Genomic DNA, 21,078 nt, shown 5'->3' on the forward strand with positions numbered 1-21,078 from the left:
TTGTCAATGCGATAGTGCTAATAAAGTTATCTTAATATATTATCTTATAGGACACAAAGCTGTGTACCTGCTATATTATGTTTTAAATAGGTTTATGTGGGGAGGGTTTTCACATGACAAAAACAAGAGAATGAGTTTTCCATTTATAACAATAAGTATTTTTGGAGAGGATAGTAGACACAGGTCAGTGTCCCTTTGAAAACTCACTGCCCCCCCCCCCCCCCAAAAAAAAAAATACAATAACGAGAAGACAAGCAGATCTCTGTGTACCCACAAATCACTCTGCTACATAGATTTGACATAATTTTGCATTAATTTCCAGGATTAACTGGCATTGTTTTCATATAACATTGATAAACAAGAATGTATCCATAGTACACGGATGTCCCATCCGCACTATCACATTCTATATTCATTGGACCGTGAAAATGCGGTAAAAATTCTAATTTGGCATTACAATTAGAAAGAACATATCATAAGAAACATGTGTACTTCAACTTCATAAAAAACAATCTCGATCGACCAAAAGACGAACGAACGGACACACAAACCAGAAAATATAATGCCCATAAATCGGGCATAGAAATATGGACATATGTGACGGTATGATTGCCAAAGAGACAACTATCCACTAGAGTTCAAATGAAGTGGGGTAAGCAATTACTGGCAACCGTATGGCCGTAATTTATTCTGTTCAGAATTTTAACGGTGCTTAAATGGACTGCGCTTTTTTTTATTTCGCTTAAATGGCAAAATTTTAAAATCATAAAAACGCCGTATCTATTCACTGACAGTCACTTTTCCACATAAAATCTTATCCCATATTGGAGCACAGCTTGTGCTTAAGAAAAAAACTTCATCATCTTCTATCAATTAACTACTCATGTTAGTCCCAGAGGATATCATATATATATATATATAGTCTGGATAAACACTTATCTCTTCAAAAACGGTATACGGTAATGAATATTCATTAGATCAATTAATTAACTATCACGCAGGTAGTCCTATAGTCTCGATAACCCAGACGCATATTTAAATATAGCGTCTGGGGTGATTAACCGGACTGGTCAGATATTTATAGGGGGCGTAACAAATAATTAAATATAGAACATATCTATAAATAGCACTTCCGTTATTCCCATTATATTTAAAAACGGTAAACAGTGTAACGTTACAATTATAAAAATTATGTGATTATTAAAACTGACATTTTGTAGTTGACCCTATTTTGCCCAATTTGCAGATGGGCAATTTTAAAAGAACGACCAAAAAATGTAATTAGCGGTGGTCTATTTTCCTGAATTTTGTGACACATGTAAAAAAAAATTAAGAATTAAGACAGGATTTTTTTTCGTGGGAAAAATTTGGTTGATTATATAGGGAAACAATGTAGCATGACTGTAGAGTGCCCTCCTTATAACAAGGTCTGGATCAGCCACTGTTTGTGTACATAGGGGATACCACACTCCGCTGTGGGCTAAGAGAGCCCGTGGATCCGTATAGGTGGACCGTTGTACATAAAGCCATACAATATACCCTTATTTTCTGGTGAGTTACAGTTTCTCCGACATGTATCCCGAACGGCCTATAATCTAGGACCTCATCTTTATTGTCATTTTTCCGTCCTGAACATTACCATTATTTACCACAAGGCAATAACCAAGGAACCCAAAAACAATCTATTTGTATATTATAACATACCACGTTTAATATTCTCTTATCTTCATGCTATAAAATGCCATTTTTCTATATTTTTGTATTTTAGCATACACTCTCTATTCTATGAAATATTTGCCACTTGACGTTAAGCAACCAACAGTCGGTATATTGATCTATATTGTACCCACATTAGTCTGTATTCTTTATTTTTTCCCTTTTTTCTTAGTTTCGTCTCGTTATTCTTATTTCTGTAAATCCTTGTTATAATTTATGCTTTCCTTTTTATATAATCTTTCAGATATCTGACGCACTTACCTTACTCGAAAAGCACACATCACGCTACGTTAATGGCAAGAAAAACAACTCGTACAAATACTTAGATTTCAATGTAGAAAATCCTCCATAACAACTTTTTACTGGCAGATCAGTGAGATCATGCAATGAGCCAACTCAATTGTTATTTACAAAATGATCTTAAACTTGCAAACAACAGAATAGTTTAAATGTTTCACAATAATCTATATCGCCTAATCCTTTTGGGAAGAAAACATTTAGGGACCAATCCTCACACAATACCACTTTGCCAGTCTCCGTGTCCCTGAAGAAATACGTAAGTTAACCAGTCATTCATGAAACCCAATTTAATACTCTTTGAATTCATGTTTGCACAATCGCATGGACAAGATGGAATGGGATTTATCAAATACTGCATGATAACTTGTAAAAAAAACACCGAAAAGTGTATTCTTCTACTACAAACTATTATGCTGAGTTCACACGTAATACGAATTCGATTCCAATATCCATCGTGTATTAAAGGGCAGCTTCACAAAAATTCTCCTGTACATGTGAACTTTTGAACAGGAGGAGGGTTGAGATCTCATAAACATGTTTAACCCCGCCGCAATTTTGCGCCTGTCCCAAGTCAGGAGCCTCTGGCCTTTGTTAGTCTTGTATGATTTTAAATTTTAGTTTCTTGTGTATTATTCGGAGTTTAGTATGACGTTCATTATCACTGTACTATTATGCATATTTTTAGGGGCCAGCTGAAGGACACCTACGGGTGCGGGAATTCTCGCTACATTGAAGACCCATTGGTTGCCTTCGGCTGTTGTCTGCTCTATGGTCGGGTGGTTGTCGCTTTGACATATTCACCATTTCCTTTCTCAATTTTATTTTATATAAAATAAGGAGATAGGTATGATTGCTGATGAGGCAACAACCTAGCAGAGTTCAAATGACATGGATGTTCGCAAATATAATCACTGCTCGGCCTTCAATATTACGAAAACTCCACACCATATAAATAACTGAGAAGGGTCAGACATGTAAATGAGATACAATGCCAACGTGAATGTCTGTGTACCTTTTTTCGCTTTATGGTTTCTGTCAAGAATAATGTTTATATACTGTGGTTATAATGATTACTGACAGCTTCAGTAATTAAAAACAAATCTTTGAATCTTTTTTTCTTATAAAATTAGAGCTGTTTATGATACAATGAAAATTCAAGTATTATAGATTTTTTTTAATTCTTCACATTTTACATATAATATCTGTGTCCAGAAATCTTAATTGGTTTGTCTACAAAAGAAAGTAAATGTTAAAATCATATTAATTTTTTATCACCAGCCTAGCATATATGAAAAACAAAATGTTTGGAAAAAGTATTATATATAAATATACATTTTAAAATGTCTTGGTGCAAGCTGAATCACGCTACGACATAATCTCGCTGTGTTAATGACACAACCCATTGGTGGCATTGGGTTGTTTCCTGTTCTTTTGTCAGGTTGGTGTCTCTTTGACACATTCCCTGTTTGTATTCTCTATCAAAATCATGCATGAATTTTTATCATTATTGAAGGCCATACAGTTGCCTATAATTGCTCACATCCACCTCGTTTGAACTTGGGGTGGATAACTGTCTCATTGGTATTCATATCACATCTTCTTATTTGTATAATGTTGACCTTTTGGTACTTTTATTCTCAATTTTTGTTTTAGTCTACATTATGACCTCTTAATCATGTAGATGTCTACTTTGGGTAATGTATGTCACTGGGATCACCGGTTGTTGCCTCATTGACACCGCCTTTCATTGATGCTGGATTTATTGTTTTGCCTAAAATCGAATTTTCAGTGTTTTCCTCATGCCATGGTTTTATTTCAAGGTTAAGAAAGCCAATTGGTATATACTCACCGACAACATTGCATGTATTCTTTGATAACTTTTTTTGAGTGTGGAAAAAATGCCTTTTAAAAGTGCCAAAAAAGTATTGTCCAGTTGATCAGTCCAGACTTTGTTTACTAACAGTATATTTAAATTACTTTTTATAACAACGTGTCCCACTTCTTATATGTTTGTAAAAGCTTAATGCATTTATTTAAAAAAAAATCGAGCATAAATCATTTTGACCATTTGGTGTATCTTCTAGATATACTTTGTTTGGTTTTCTTTTGTTAATGGTTTTGGATTGCGTTCCCTCCTTTAAATGTGTACAACATTGCGCATCCTTCCCCCCCTTTTTTTTTTACACATATCAAAATGCGAACTCCATTATACACTGCAGACAGATCATACAACAAACTTATCCTGGATGAAGTTCTCATTTCATAGCACTTTTCAATAAAGTATTTATAAAGTTAAAGATACTACAAATCAACCACAAAATGTATTTATAGCGTATACGACTGTTCGAGTGGTCCCAGTTAATACAAAAATTGCCATTTATTGTATATAAGTATTAACTTGCTTGCGTAGCACGGACATGCATGAAAGAATATAACTACTCGATGTTTCAGGTTGTACTAGTGTTAAAATTTATGTAACAGTTTGTGTTGTTATATCATCTTACCAAAGTTTGATGTGCTGTTATTTTCCTTCGCGGTGATGGAAGCCATGCTGTCTGGTGTTTTCCACGACGTGTATGTCGTCACAAATAAAATATAAATAGCTTTAAACAACAATCGGTACACTCGGGCTTTTCAATAGTATTATCGTAATATAATTTCTTCCGAAGTCAATAACCAACTTCTTGGTTATTCGTCTTGGACATCATCTTTAAATACAAGCTAAAAAATCCGATACTATTCCGAATGTCATAAATTACCATTTTTATATCACTTGTCATCCAGACGCTCTACTTTGAAAAAATAAGCGGCTGGATGATCGAGACTAGTAGTCCTAGAAAAGAACAGATGTATTCCGAATAGACTTCCGGTGTTCTGAAAGACTACGGAGGTCGTCCAATAAATACTGCGTAAACCCTCAGGGGTGTACGCAATAACACACAGAAACGAACTATAACATAACAATGGCAATTTCCCTCACTTGGTACAGGGCATTTTAAGATAAAAATGGTGAGTTGAACCTGGTTTTGTGGCATTCCAAACCTCCCGCTTTCATGGCAATGTTAATTATAACATTAAAATGACAACATTACATGACAGGACTACAATACAAATAAATGGGAGAAAATATAGGACAGAGAAACAAACGATTAATATCCAAGAAAAGGTACCTGGTTAAAAATTTAATACGCTAGACGCACGCCACGTCCAGACAAGACTAACCAGCGACGCCCAGAGGAAAAAAGTATGAAAGCCAAAACAAGTACAAAGCTGAAAAGCACTGAGGACCAAAAGTTCCAAAAAGTTGTGACCAATACGGTCAGAGTTATCCACATCGTTTAGAATTAAAACATATAATTAGATGCAAGCAGCTTATCTAGTCGTAGATGGAGGCAGTAAGCTTGGCATTCCACGCAGACTGCTTGGTCCATCTTTCCTGTTTTGTTTATATGCATTATGTTAGTTTGTAGAGCTGGATACAGTAACAATGTTGTTGTTAAAATGTAAATTCACATTGTTGATGGTCTTGAAGAGAAGAACTTGAGTGTTTCAGCAGTTTCACTTCAGCCTCTAATTAATGAATCATTGTGTTTGCATTTCGGTGTGTTTTTTATGCATTTGGTGACAGAAATTTTGAGATTTTTTTCTATTTATATCAAGTTGTTGATAACTTCGAGCAGTTCATTATAATTTGAAGCACATCCTCCTCTTTATACTTAGCTTTATAGGACTTTTAACTCGGTTAAAGAAAGAAGTTTGTTCATCTGTTTTTGTCGTACACTCTCCAGAGACTCACATTCCAACAGAAAGTGCTTAATGTCCTCTTCAGCTTTTGTACATAGCTGCTAACATATTCCAGATATTTGATTTTTGCTAATGCTTTAGTTGTTTGAAGCATGTAGGTTCCAGTTATTAGCCTACTTTTGAATTCTGTTTTCGAATGCCATTCGGATTGTTTCTGGCAGCTTTCCAGATATTATGTGGGTTTTCAGTAGGGTTTTCTTGGATTGTCAAGTACTTAATCGTTGTTTTTGTTAGGCATTCCTCTTTCCAGATAATTGACCAGTATATATTTATGTTTTTTTTCAGCATGTTTTTCCATTTGTATTTTGATGGCGGGGTTTTCTAAAATATCTTTTGGATTTTGCAGACTGAATTTATTTAAGATTTTGTCTATTCTGTGAAGTCCTTTCCAATTTCTAGTTCCCATTGAAGGATTTTTTTTTCTGATGCATTATCAAGCCGAGAGATTGTAAGAAATAATGATAGCATATTTCTGTCTAATAATAATATGGTTTCAACTGGTTCCGCTCAAATGAGAATAGAGGGCTGAGGATGCAGTCCTTTCAGATAGACTAAGAACTAACCATATTTTATAACAAACAGTATCTATACATGCTATAATTAAGTTCACAAAGTTGGATTATTAAAATATATCTTACCTCTTTACCCTTCCAACGAAGTGTTAAGTTTGTAGTCTCAGATTTCAGGAAGTGAAAGGGTGAAAAGTCACAATTAGTAATTTCCTACTTCAAAATAAATATGTATAAAGTTTATAGTTAGAAAAATACAGTAGTATTGATTAAAGTCATATGAAACGAGCTGCTGATGAAAAATAATGTTTATCCAATTCTTGAACCAATGCATGTATATGTCATAAACCTAGTCTTCTGTGCAAGATTTTAACAATTTTTTATGAAAACATGTCTTATAATCGTCAATTTTATTTTTCTCTCTGTCTGTTATAAAGTAAAAATATGGCAGCTACTAAATTGTCTTGATTTGAAGCTGTAGTTTACCGATTGTCACCTTATAGTAAACAATCAATAAAGAAGCATGGATATTGAGCACGTGTATAATATGTACAATCGGATAATATTTTAATTCAATGACAGATCCATGCATATTGGGATCACCGTATTTTTATGAGAAGGGTCACGCTAAGGTCACTTGCATATACGGAAAATATGTCAGCGAATTACTTCCTAGAAGCAAGCAATTAAAAAAAGTAAACTTCTTCTAAATGTGGACAAATTAAAGAATTTTCATCAGTAAAAAAGTAAATGTACATAAGTTTAATAATGAAAACTATCCACTTATTTATAAAAAAAAACCATATGCATAATTTTTTTTAATTTGAGGTTTCATATGACTTTAAATCATGATGTAATGATTACTTTAGTCAGTGGCGGATCCGTGACTTTTCAAAGGAGGGAGGGGGTATAATTTGAAATACTTGATGCAAAAAAAATGATTTTTATTTTCCAATCAAAAAGTGTGCACACTCTCTACAACCCCTTAATCATTCAATGTTGCGTATTTATTTAAAAAAAAAGATATTATATGAAGCCATAGAGATAATTCTGACCTGAAGAGATAATTCTACCGAAAAATCACAATTGATTTTAGAAAAAGAATACTAGTAACTAAATTATAAATGAGTATGCATATTCAGTTAATCAAAATGTGCAGACATTTTAAGATCCTTAGATTATCAGACGTTCTACAAATTTTACAAAAATGCAAAAATTAGGAAAATCAAAAGAAAATATGTGAAAAATATGAAAATATAAACAAGAGCTTCTTTAACTTTAAACAAATCATCTAAAATTAATACACAATCACATAAATTTCACGAAATTTCAACAGTGCTAATGTTAGTAGAAAAGAGTTAAATTGATGTGAAGTGCAAACTTATGTTTGATGCAAGAATTTAATTCCTATATACAAAATGTTTAACGGTAGGAATAGAAATCATGAAAATTATAACCACTCAAAATGTCCCCATTTATAGTAAGCATTTTCTTAATTTAGCCCAATAAAAATGTTTCTACATTTGTATATTTTCATTGAGCATAAGTTGCACCACTACAAATATGTGTTTCTATTTTTGGTTAAACATACTTGAAGATAAGAAGGTTAAACATAGACAACTAATATTGAATTGTTTTATCGATTGGTCACCTCAGTCTTTAAATATATTTTTCAAATATTTTGTATTCCCAATATAATCTAATTTAAGTTATGACATCATACATTAAGGCAGCAAAACAAATAATACAGCCAAGTGGTGGCAATAGCTCAAAGAACAGTCTTATTCAAATGGTTTGAACAGTGTATGGAAAAGGTCAGTCCTAGAACAACAATGATTGGTGGAAAGAACTCAAGAGAACAGAAAAAGTGAAGATCAAATCAATCACAGATATTTTTATTCCATTGATCAACAATAACATCACATAAAATCTGAATTATAACAATAAATCATAATATAATACATGATCATATATAGTCATTAAATCATAGTCTAATAATATGGGAAATTATAAATATCTAATACTAGGAGACACAAAATAATATCCTTGACACAATATCGGTATATGCATTTGATGGGAATAGTATAATAAACATATATAATTCAGTCTAGAAACATCAAGGATTTAATTCCTGTAGGAGGTAGGCTTTCATATTTTAAGACATTTTTAGAGATATCTGATCTTTCTATGTTAACCACACATTACTCAGACCTATCAGACATACTTATTTAACATTTCATTTGATTTTTCTGATGAAAGGGAGATAACCAAATTTCAATAATTTCCTCCCACCCACCCATGCAAATACATTATATTATGTATGTATAATTGGTCAAATAAGTAATAGTATGTCTGGACTTTTCTAATAACTAATCTTGAAAGTGTAAAAGAGATATGCCAGTAATCGAATATACAAGATAAGAATAGTATATAACAAATGTGCAGATCTTTAGGATATTTTTTTTTAAATCACTATCTAGGAAATCTCTTTTAAAAAAAATTTAAAGCTACATTAACTTATAGTAGAATTAAACTAAAGTAGTTTTATTCCACATGTTGTCTTAAAAATCTTTGACTGTTCTTCCTAAGATGTAAAAGATGAATATTAATTAAACTATTTATTAAAGATAAATACATGTATATATGATTTTTTTTAAACCATTAAGTCTTTTTATAGGGGATACAGACCAACTCCTTTGTATAATAAGCTTTCTTGTCAGATCTTATTTCAGGGGGCTTAGTTTGGTTCAATGTTAGCTTTCCTTAGGTAAACTGCTGGTCAACTATGTAAATTCAGAAATTAGAGTTTTTATAAAACCAAATAGTACAACAGGGTGATTTTTGTAATATCAAAGAATCACAATTATTAAACATACATTTTTGTCCATTATTAAAAAATTGCAATATATATGCAGATATTTCTGAATTTACACTATTTGTTTCAAATTCAGCTTTCATTAACAATATTTTGTAATAAAATTCGCCATCTATAATAGCATGAAGTTATTGAGGCGAATAAATTAATAATTTAGTAGCAATTAAACACTCCTAAAGGAATTTTCATAATGCAAAATTGGTAAAAAGTAAAAACACAAAAATACTGAACTCCGAGGAAAATTCAAAAAGGAAAGTCCCAAATCAAATGGCAAATTCAAAAGTTCAAACACATCAAATGAATGGATAACAACTGTCATATTCCTGACTTGGTACAGGCATTTTCTTATGTAGCATATAAAATCGTGGATTGAACCTGGTTTTATAGCTAGCTAAACCTCTCACTTTTATGACAGACTTGTAAACTATATTCTCCTAGATCAAATTTTGTATTGGATAGATAGTCATACATCTTTTATTTACACCTCTAATATGGTCTTCCCCTGTTCAGTCAATTAACATATTGAAAAAATCAACAAAAGCAATTAAAAATATGACTTGTCAGATCTTATAAGGTATCAGTAAAAAAATATTTTGTCAGAAATTCAAAATAAAATAAAATGCATTACAATAAAAAAAAACATGTTATGATATAAAACTTTCTACATTCTGTTTAATTTCAACACATATATATGTATAAGTAGAACTGTACCAAACGAAAGCTGAAGCAGAAAATAATTGCCCTTCTGAAACGCAACTTAAGTAGATTTATCATTGTGAAACATATTTTGATTGGAATGTCTTTTTATAAAAGTATTGAAAAAGCTTTTTTGACCTTAAATGTGCTGAATCATCACCATGGAATGTTTTAGAGAAAAAAGTAATAAAAAGTAAAAATATCAACAATAAATCAATTATGTAGGTTCTGCAAAGTTGATTGAAATAGATGGAATGTAGGAAATCTGGACTGTTTCTGAAAAATAAAAATATGAATGATTGAGACAAAAAGTCATCTTGGAAACAACCTGCCTACTGTGGCAAATTTTAAAGTTTACAAATACATGACATATTACTTGTGCTGTCAACATTTTAAATCGATCTGAATTACTTTGATTTTCCACATTAAAATTTCGTAAAAATGACAAGACAGAAATTGACACTTGATACCAATTTATTAAAAATTTTATCAGTAGCTTCTCTAAACATCTATATTCAGTTCAAAATTGCAAATTGAGATCTGCCAAATGTTATAAGATTGTTAAGATCGTAGTGATTTGAATATATAGATATTTCTTTCCATGCAAATATGGTAAGCTAATTTTCTTTCATACATTTAGTGTGCCATTACAAAAAAAAACTTAATTTCTTATCAAATTTTTCAAATGGTCAACTTTTTAGGGTAAAGTAAAGCATAGTGTTCAAGACTGTAATATAAGTAGTTTTTATGTGTTTCCCTCAGTTTTAGTTTGTAACCCAGATTTGTTTTCTCTAAATCAATTTATGACTTTCGAACAGCAGTATACTACTGTTGCTTTTATTTAGGGTGTTACAATTTTCATCATTGTGAAAATTATCAGAGAAATAATATTAATGAACAATAGCCATTCTTGAAAATAGAATATGTTGGCAAATATTTGTTTCTTCTTTAAACTGTAAATTGGCAATGTACAAATATGAAAATTATCACAAATTTTAGCCTTTAAACATACTTGTTTATTTTCAGCTAAACCTAAATTTGAGATCATTTTTAAATATAAAATACATCTTTTAAAAAATATTCACAGTGTAAAAATGAAAAAAAAAGGTATTCTAAAAATGTTGATGTATGAATGTAAAGAACATGCATTATCCCAAGAAACTTTTTGATGTGAATGTTGAAGAATTATATTTTCCAATTAATCCTTTGCATGAAATAGTTCACCATTAGAAAAAAAAAACGCTCAAACAGGCACACAGATTTAAATTTCAAAATCTATTCCACAATAATACAATGGCACAATCAATTATTTATATTGAACATAATATGATATATTTATAATGGAGTCTATGTCTCATATCTTTTTGTAAGATGAATGTATTAAACTTGGCTATTGATGAATCTACTTGGACCAATCCATTCAGAAGAAAATACTACTTTAACAGTATTTAATAAGCCCATCCTGAACATTATAAATCTAGACAAAACAAAATCTATGAAATATAATAAATCCAGTTTAAATTCAATTAAATAAAAACAGGATAAAAAGTTCAGATAACAAATATGCATATGCCTATACAATGAACAATTGTTTTCATGAGAAAGATGTGTCATTATTGATTTTATTTGGGAAAACATGTTACTTCAATTCAGTTGTGGAGAAACTTAAATTGGTGTACAAGTAGATTTCAGATCAGTATCACAGAAATTGTAAATAAAATATATATATCACTTAAATAATCTTATAAACAAATAAAGAACTTTATGAATGCAAAATATAGACTTAAAAATCTTAAAAGTTAAAATCACATACATCAGAGACTAACAACTGACATAATCTTATATAAGGAATAAAAAAAATCTTTCCAACCTATCAGTGTTTTAAATTGACTAGCAAATTATTTTGTATATCATAACAGCGATTTAAAACAAAAATCTCCCTAATACACGAAAGGGACTAAATAGGAGTCAGTTTTCTACAACTGAAGTTGATCAATTGCACAAGTTTTTTTTTGTCTTTAAACAAAAATCTGTGGTATGTGTATTGATAATGTTTTACATACTACAAGATAATAAGAATTAACAGGAATCTGATCATTGGGTATATGAAAACTATTAACTATAAAATCACAGATACATTAATTATACAAGTCATTTAGATGAATATTGTACAGATGATAATGATAATTTTCAAAATATAGAGACTCTGTACATATTTAGTTACAACAATACATTTGGCAAAAGTCAAACAACCTCCTAGAATTCATCAATACATACTAATTACGTAACATAAAAATACATGTAGATAACTGCAATAATGACTTGAAATAAAATGCATTTTATTCCTTTTTTTTTTTCAAATATGTTTTTGGACAAATATGAAAATATTTCTGATCTTTCTCTATAATAAAGCATTTAGGAGATAATCGGGTACAAAAAAGTAAATTCACAACAAAACTGAACTCTCAGGAAAATTCAAAATCGAAGTTTATCTGAATTTATGTCATATGATATGCACTACTGCCGTCAATGAGAAGTAATAAATTCACACAAAATGTTCCTTATGACAAGTCCACACATTTCTCCGCACCCAGAGGGGGCTTCAGCTGGCGGCTTCAGCTGGCACCATAGCAATAACATATACAAGTTGTTCATTTGGCAAAATTAAGATAAAAATACATGGTTACATCAAATCCCTTTATGATATCCAAATTATTTTCTTTTTGACATTTTAAATGTGCTCCCTTCCCTAAAGTTAAAGACAATCAAACTTCCATGCAGCCTCAGAATTTCTTTGTATTTGTAGAGATTCCAAAATCAAATTTAATCAAAATTATTATCAATCTTTACTGTGTGTTTGTGTAGGTAATTCAAAGTAAGAAAGAAGTCATTATTGCAGTTAGCTAAATCTTCAAATACAATTAAACAATGCTTAAGTTAAAATTACTGACTAATAAAAGCCTTTCTATAAACAATTGCATTGAATGCCACTATTATAATACTTTGTGTACTATATATATAATATTGCATCTCAGGTATATGACTAGCATCTCTCAACTATTGTATAAAGTATAAAGTGTATCAGACTCAAGTAAATCATATCTTGGCTGATCTAAAATCTTATTGGAATACATAAAAGTGTAAAAATACAAATCGGCAGATTGTGACTGAATAAAAAAAAAAGCCTATTAGCTGTATAAATAAATACTTCTACCATTGTCATGTGACCTTAAAGTTAATAAAATGTGGATAATTGATTGGTGCATTTATGTATATGTGTACTAAATAAATTTACTTGTTCTATTCTTGTCTATCAAATAAACGATTTTATTTTTTTCTATTTAACAAGAGAAACTTTGTGAATTCTGAATAAAAAATAATATTTTGTTAATAAATGGGTAAAACTGTCATTTAACGTATAGTTTTAAAAGTCTTGCACACCAAACCGCCATTTTTACCACTCCAAAGTAGTTTTGTAATTAAAATGGGGGTTACACATTTACATGGAGAAATCGATTCCACATTTGTCACTCTTATGAAATTATAATAATTTTACTCTCAGGTATAATTTTCAACATAACCATATTAGGAAATGTAATATCCCATCAATTTACAGTAGACAAAATGTTAACATATAATATATATCAATTAGAATACAAAATACTCTGAAATTGGCATGTAAGTACAAAAGATGAAATTCAAGACTTAAATAAATATTGCATTCTAATAAACACCTCAGACAGTTATATTTTCTTTTTTTAAGAGAATAATTTCAGTTGTTCCAAAAAAAAAATATAAACCATTTTTTCATATCTCTTAAAATGGTAAAGACCCCTGATGTTTGATCATAAAACATTGAAAACACCCCATACTGCCCTGCCCTATACTGCTAACACTAGCATATTTCATTTCATATGCAAATATTTGAAAAGATTCACATCCTTATAAATATGTAAAGCTGTTTTATATATATGAATACATAATTTTGTTGAAATTTGAGTCCTTTAGAAAAATTTAAAGGAAAGGAAATTTAAGTTTTACCTGCATGGCTTCTACCCAACCTTTTTGTTTTCACAAAACCCTATGCCTAGCTATTTAGGGGCACTTTCTAAATCCTTTCTCTATTTTAAGTATAACATCATGATCAAAGCATTGAATATTCCAAGGCTAAATATCCAAGGTTAAATAAAGTTTAAAGATGTGATCTTCTTTTATACATATACACATACACAGTGAAGTACACACTACGTTACCATGTGTACTATTTAGTACAGGTACACACTACACTTTCATTTGCAATGTGAAGGATACATTGTACTGTCCTGTGTCTGTATTTATTACTGAGATATCAAGATGAATATCAGATATCTAGATGATAATTTGATATCTAGATGTAGTTGAAATCACTGGTAGAATATATCTCGGTGAATGCTTTGGTCTGCAGAATAATTTTTTCATGATTTATGTGTAGCTGTTCTCACTAGTTAATATTATAACTATTTTACATGGTTTATGGGCACTCCAGTCATTTGTTATCAATCAAAGTCTGTAACTTCAGCACCAAATCTCTTGCCAGCTTAAGTATTTGCTTTGCTTTATGTCTTTCAGCCATTTCTATAAAAATAGAAGTATATAAAACATTAATTTATTCACATAATAAAATGTAAAGGTGTAAAATATATTTACAAAATATTAGTTTTTGAAAAAAAAATTGTTTGTGAAATTTTATAAATTAGTGAAAAAAATGTCTCTAAAATACATATTGATACTTTCATATACTGATTTATTGTCTGTCAACTATTCAATAATGTTGAGTTTGTTATTACTTTGATCAAAATTGAAAATTTAAAGAGGAGGACTGAGAACTAAAACGAAAAGTGTCACCATGCTGCAATTTTATATGCACGTTCCCTTGTCAGTGGTTATTTTTAGTTATATCTTATTGTTAGTTTTTGTCAGTTAAGATATATTATAAACAATCACTTATAATTCAGATCATTCAAATTTTCTCAACATTGGGAGAAAATGAGACAGACATACTGTATAGAAACTTGTCTCAAATTGAAGACAGTATGTTGACCCCTAGATGTCTCTTGTTTTAATAAGCCTTGTATTTTTGAAGATTTTTTCTTTATAAAGATGTTCTTCATTTGTTGACATAAAACATGGCAACTCAAATTGAAGTATGAGTAGCCATCTGCATATTGCAACTATGAGTATTTCTTAAGTTTGAAATATCAATGAACATTTTTTCCACACATTACAAAGAATAAAATGAACAAGCAGATACTGTAAACCAACCATTTTAGCTAATATTTTTGTTTGCATTTTCCTCTTTTTAGTCTACTTTGTGGCTATTTGTTTTAGTGATGTAACTTTGTGTTGATATATGAAATCTAAATCCAAATGTATCCAAATCTGACATATTTTGGATGATTAATTTTCTACTTTTTTTACTAGCTAAAGTCATTTAAGGTAGCACTACAGTCAAAATTTTCTGACTCCAATCAACAGTCTTTAAAGATTAATTTCTTCAAAACTACTCAATGGATTTTTAAAATCTTTAACTCATTTTAAAGCTGAAATATAACTCTTTCTTAATCTATATATAATTTTATTTTTGGTTTGAATAACTTCAAAATATAGCACATTAATTGCCCAAAACGTGGTCTTCCAACTTGGATGAAAATGGCACATTCATGTCAAATGGTAGTAAAAATTTGTTTTCATCCCTTAAATTAACCATATACAATCAACAAAACCGTGTCTTAGATTTTTGATATATGCCTCCAGTAAGAAGATATATTGATTTAACTGCTGGGTTCCAAACCTCATTTCACCTTTCATCTTTGAAGACCTATAAATTCATTTAGAAACAAATTATCCAAACACTGGGACACGGTATTGTAGAAAATACACCCTTTAATCATATATATCAAAGTCAGGCCAAAGGGGGTAATCATTAAGTTTCTATTTTCATTTTTTCCTTACAATTCTCATGAAAAATTGTTCTGAGAAATGACCTAAAAACTGAATTTCCCCCTTAGAACCCCTATAAAGACAATATAAATACAAAAATTCCACTGGGAACACCCCAGGAGTGTTCTGATACCATTACTATATCAATAGAACCACACACTTTGTGTCTTTGATGCTCTAATGCTGTAAAGTTTGCATTATATGTGAACTGTCCAACACTAACTTGGCATTTGGCGGGAGTTTGACGTCACAGATTAGACCAACATCTGTGATGTAGTTATTAGATATAGACAGAGCTCCGCTTCTTTCTAGACAGTCTAAGATAACATGATTGACCAGCTGCATATAATCAATGTTTAACATCATTATTCTCTATATATAAAGAATAACTTTCATTTGAATTTAAAAAAAAAGAAATAAACTGTTTGAAATAAGCTAGAACATTAAAAGTGTGGATCAAAAAACATGTTCATAAAAAGATCAAGAGTTAGACCACACTTCTTGATTCTTGAAAATCCACTTTTCCACATCTTTTTTTAAATTACACTTCAACTGAAAATTAGTTAAAATGCATAAAACTGTATTTAAATGAATAAGACAAAAGAGAAGACATTTATACAGACAGTCAGAGGCATTCAAATATATTTTCCCACTCTTTTCCATAGTTAATTTTATTTCATTTTTTGTAGATTTTTTCCTTTTAGATTTTTTCTTTTTCTTTGTTCACTTCCATGTTATATAAATTATTTTTGTTGCAAAACAATAAGATAAGACTACAATATTTATCTTGTGGTCAGGGATTAACAGCTGGACACTGGTATCAACAGATGATTGACATATTAGCCCCTCCCAAATGCCTATATATTTAGATTAATTACCATGTGCTTTTATTTACATAAGTTCATTATCAATTTACTCCCTGTTGTGATATGATAATGACTCTGGGATTTTTATAAACTGTGCAGAATAGTTCTTACTTCAAAATTATGTGATAAAAAAAATATCTTCAAAAAATCATCGTTAGACTGTAGTGCTACCTTAAGTAACTTAATACTTTTATTAAATTAACTCACCATTAAAGAATTTGATTATATCTGTGAAATCCATATTATTATCCAAAATAATATCTCTGTAGAACTCAACGAGAGCAAGGGACATAAACAATACAAAGTGTGGAGAGCTGATATACTTAGCTGCCCATATAGTCTCCCATACTGAGAACACATCATCATACACCAATTCTACAATACAATTACAGAATCAATTAGCTGTCTATGTAAAATAACATCTTACATTCTACATCATGTTAAACAAACTATTCATCAATATTACAATATTATGTAGTTCTTATGATGAAAACGTCATATTAAAAAATAATCCTAGAATTTGTTACAAAAATATAAGATATGATATGATAAAGGCCATTATTGGGCCAAATATGTCTTAATGTGCCTTCTCTATTTATAAATCTATCATAGCTTAAGTCTAAGGATCAAACAATTGGGTGTTTGATATAACAATTGGTAAGATTTCACTAATTAAAGCTTTGTACAATTATAACAACAGAGGCATTCATGTATATCTTAACATAAATACCTCTTTTAAAATCAAGAAGAAACCACCGGTAACAGAAATAAAAATGTGTATAGTCTCCATGGTGATGCATGTGCTCAAATAATTCAGAATCCAGGATCTGAAAAGAAAGATAAATGCATTAAAAGATATATTTGGGTAATGCTTGAATAGCGTATAAGATTAATTTTGATAAAACAGAATTATTTTCTTCTTCTTTTATAGTTCCTTTGATTTTAAGTCATTTAAAGATCTTGCAAACGAGAACAGTCATAGGATAAAAGTGAGTTTCCACTCAAAAAATGTCCTATTATTTCAACTTAAATTGATATTTTAAATAAAATTATTACCAAGTAAATCTATGAGCGATTTTTATAAAAATAGATACCATAAGATGCATAAATGTCTGAAGTTTTATTGTTTATTTGGCCATTATTTTGGTGAGGTTCGTTTTCATTATCTAATGGGTTAAACACAAATGCAAATTTTTACGATTTTAATTTGGTAAGAATACATAGCAATTTTTTCAAGAAATATTTTTCTTTGTGTTCACATTGTCAGAAATTTTAAATAATCAAAGCGCTGTAAGCACTGTAGGCAGTTAACCAAAAACCAAGGCAAACATAATTATGAAAACTGTGGCAATGTTGCTTCAATTTTTGTTTAAAGATTTAAAAGAACAAACATTAAACATTCATATATATTTGTACATTTATGTTCATTTAATGAATTAAACATTAAGGCAAATAATTCATAATTTATCAAGGTCTTCAATAGCAACGTATATATCAAGTATATTTTTTTTTTCGTGGTCATGAGTCTTGAGTCAGCAGTGGTACAAATTCGCAATGATTGCAGTTCTTCTAGTTGATCGTAATTGTTCGTATTAGTTGACTGTTAGTAGTTCAAGTTGACTTTAGTACGAGCTTGTAAAAGTATGAATGGACTTGCTTCTCTGGAAAGAAAACTGAGTTTGTGTTCTACAGTACAAAAGTTATGAGACACAAATCAGACAAATGTTTACTACTACAGGGATCAATGGTGAGGTCTGACTGACCTGTCCATAGTAAATGTAAATGACTCCCACCTTCACCCCAAGTCCATGATGTCTAAGTTTGGAATAAAATGACAGGTGTTAGGTATAGCAAAGTGATATGCATATGTGACGCCTATGAGATTGACCTTGTATGTCATTCGATCTTTTTGAAATGACAAACAGGAATGAATATGGTTTAGGAGTTGGTATCTCAATCTTTTACAAGTTCTCAAAACACACACAAGAGGGTGTGGGGTGACCCTAGGGACTACCCCTATTTTTCATTTGATTTTTTTATATTGTCCCATACATGAATATATATGGTTTAGGGGTGGGGATCTCGACCATTATCAAGTTTTCAAACAGGAGGGGGTGGGGGACCCCAGTGACTTCCCCTATACTTCATTATTTGTTATATTGTCCAATACATGAATATATATGGTTGAGGGGTGGGGGTCTCATCTGTTTCCAAGTAATCAAACAGGATTGGGTAGGGTGACCCTTAGGACTCTCCCTATATTTCATTTGATTAGTTCTTTTGTCCCATACATGAAAATATATGGTTTAATTTAAAGATGGGGATCTCCACTGTTTCCAAGTTCTCAAACAACAGGAGGATTGGGGTGACCGCAGGGACTCCCCCTATAATTTATTTGATTTGTTATTTAGTCCCATACATGAGTATATATGGTTAAGGGGTGAGGATCTCGACTGTTTCCAAGTTCTCAAACAAGAGGGTGCAGTGACCCTAGGGACTCCCCCTATAATTCATTTGATTTGTTATATTGTCCAATACATGAATATATATGGTTTATGGGTGGGGATCTCAACTGTTTTCAAATTCTCAAACAGGAAGGGGTAGAGTGACCCCACGAACTCCACCTATATTTCACATGATTTGTTATATTGTCCCATACATGAATATATATGGTTTAGGGGTGGGGATCTCGACTGTTTCCAAGTTCTCAAACAGGAGGGGTGGGATGACCCACAGGGACTCCCCCTATATTTCATTCGATTTATTATATTGTCCCATACATGAATATATATGGTTAAGGGGTGGGGATCTCGACTGTTTCAAAGTTCCCAAACAGGAGGGGTGGGGTGACCTCCAGGGACTCCCCCTGTGTTTCATTTGATTGGTTATATTGTCCCATACAGGAATAAATATGGTTGAGGGGTGGGGATCTCATCCGTTTCAAAGTTATCAAACAGGAGGGGGTAGAGTGCCCAAAAGGACTCCACAAACATATCATATTATTTGCTTACATTCACATATCATATAATCTAGTTGCACTATATGTGTAAAATAAGAAACTTCAAGCTTTTTTAACTGACCCATCAAAATTGAGGAAAAAAAATACCCATTGAAATTGCAGTAAAATGTTTACACTTTAAAAGCATCTAACTTGCTTTACCAATATTTATTACTGATTAAGAAAATTTATACTGTCAACAGGACCATATATTTTAGATATACTGTTTCAAGCTGTCACAAAGACTCACAATGTAATGGATTTTGACATTAAAATTTGTCAAAAAGTACAACATATTTTCTGTTTTTTCATTCTTTTACATATATCTTTAAGTGTTGGTTTTCAATTCTAGTGTTTATATTTATTTACCATGCAAAGATGTATTTTGTCATCTGTCTAATTTTTTTAAAAGTTGATCGCCAAAACCCGGAATTACCCATATCCGCTTCCGGAATCGGATCCGATATTGTAATTTTCTTCTCATGTCAGCCATTTTGTTTTCAATGTTGTTTTTGTCAGTTACGATTTTACTCGAATTTACACATTACTTGTCGGCGATTTTCTATATAAAGCTAGCGGTTGAACAAAATGAACATTGCTGTCATGAATAATAATGCTAAAAACAAGTTTTGAGATTGTTTATTAGGAGACTTTGGTAAAAAGGTTTGCAAAGTTATTTTTTTTATTTCAGGCCTCTCAAGTCAAGCATGTCGAGCCTAGCTAGTAACCAAGTCGAAAGTCCGACTGCAAAAGTGGAAGGTCGCAGACCTCAGACAACCGCTAATTTGAACCCCTGCCTCCAAATTCAAAATATATAAAAATTTTGTCTTATAATTTAAAATTGCCGCCAACAGCATGAACAGTGGAACTTATTTTAAGACTACTGACGTAGTTGACTACGTATTGACGACAAACAATATTCCTACAACTTTTGCCATTTGGGAAATCTAAACTACTTGTACTTCATACATTTGTTCTTTGACAGCTTAGCCAAAATCTCAGGGGATAATAAACTACATAAAGATTCCTAATGTGCCCTACTTCCTATGTGCAACTTCAAATCTTTTGGATAAATCGACGATCATTTAAGGTTTTTCTGGTCATATTTTTGTTAATCAAGAATTAAAAGTATGAAAAAACTGTCCAATTAGTTATAAATAACATAACATCCAGCTAGATAATAACAATGGCACATATTTCAGCATCTATTGGGTAGAACACAAATCTAGGATGCTCGCATAAGGCAGCTTAACTGCCTAAAAATGACTAATATCATGGCCAAATAGTACACCTTATCGCTAATCCCGGCTGACCCGGCGGCTTGAACTTTTGACG

At 31.0% G+C, this 21,078-nt stretch overlaps 1 protein-coding gene and 1 long non-coding RNA gene across 8 annotated transcripts in view; both read right to left on the bottom strand.

Moving 5' to 3' along the window:
- Positions 1 to 3,177: 3,177 nt before the first annotated feature.
- Positions 3,178 to 4,803, bottom strand: LOC143074616 (uncharacterized). Its single transcript, XR_012977969.1, has 2 exons — positions 4,521 to 4,803; positions 3,178 to 3,246 (listed from the first exon to the last, which is right to left on the bottom strand). It is a non-coding gene; the product is annotated as an uncharacterized LOC143074616 (long non-coding RNA).
- Positions 4,804 to 12,265: 7,462 nt separating this feature from the next.
- The window catches only part of LOC143076108 (small G protein signaling modulator 1-like), a 68,116-nt gene continuing 59,303 nt past the window's right edge, over positions 12,266 to 21,078 (bottom strand). For all 7 annotated transcript variants that reach the window (XM_076251759.1, XM_076251758.1, XM_076251756.1 and 4 more), the window contains 3 exons: positions 17,476 to 17,572; positions 16,953 to 17,120; positions 12,266 to 14,514 (listed from right to left, as the gene is read on the bottom strand). In XM_076251759.1, coding sequence (XP_076107874.1) covers positions 14,426 to 14,514; positions 16,953 to 17,120; positions 17,476 to 17,572 — 354 coding nt within the window. In that variant the 3' untranslated portion in view covers positions 12,266 to 14,425. The remainder of the gene's footprint in view (positions 14,515 to 16,952; positions 17,121 to 17,475; positions 17,573 to 21,078) is intronic.

The sequence above is a fragment of the Mytilus galloprovincialis genome, chromosome 5, assembly GCF_965363235.1.
Source record: "Mytilus galloprovincialis chromosome 5, xbMytGall1.hap1.1, whole genome shotgun sequence".
NCBI classification, from domain to species: Eukaryota; Metazoa; Mollusca; class Bivalvia; order Mytilida; family Mytilidae; genus Mytilus; species Mytilus galloprovincialis.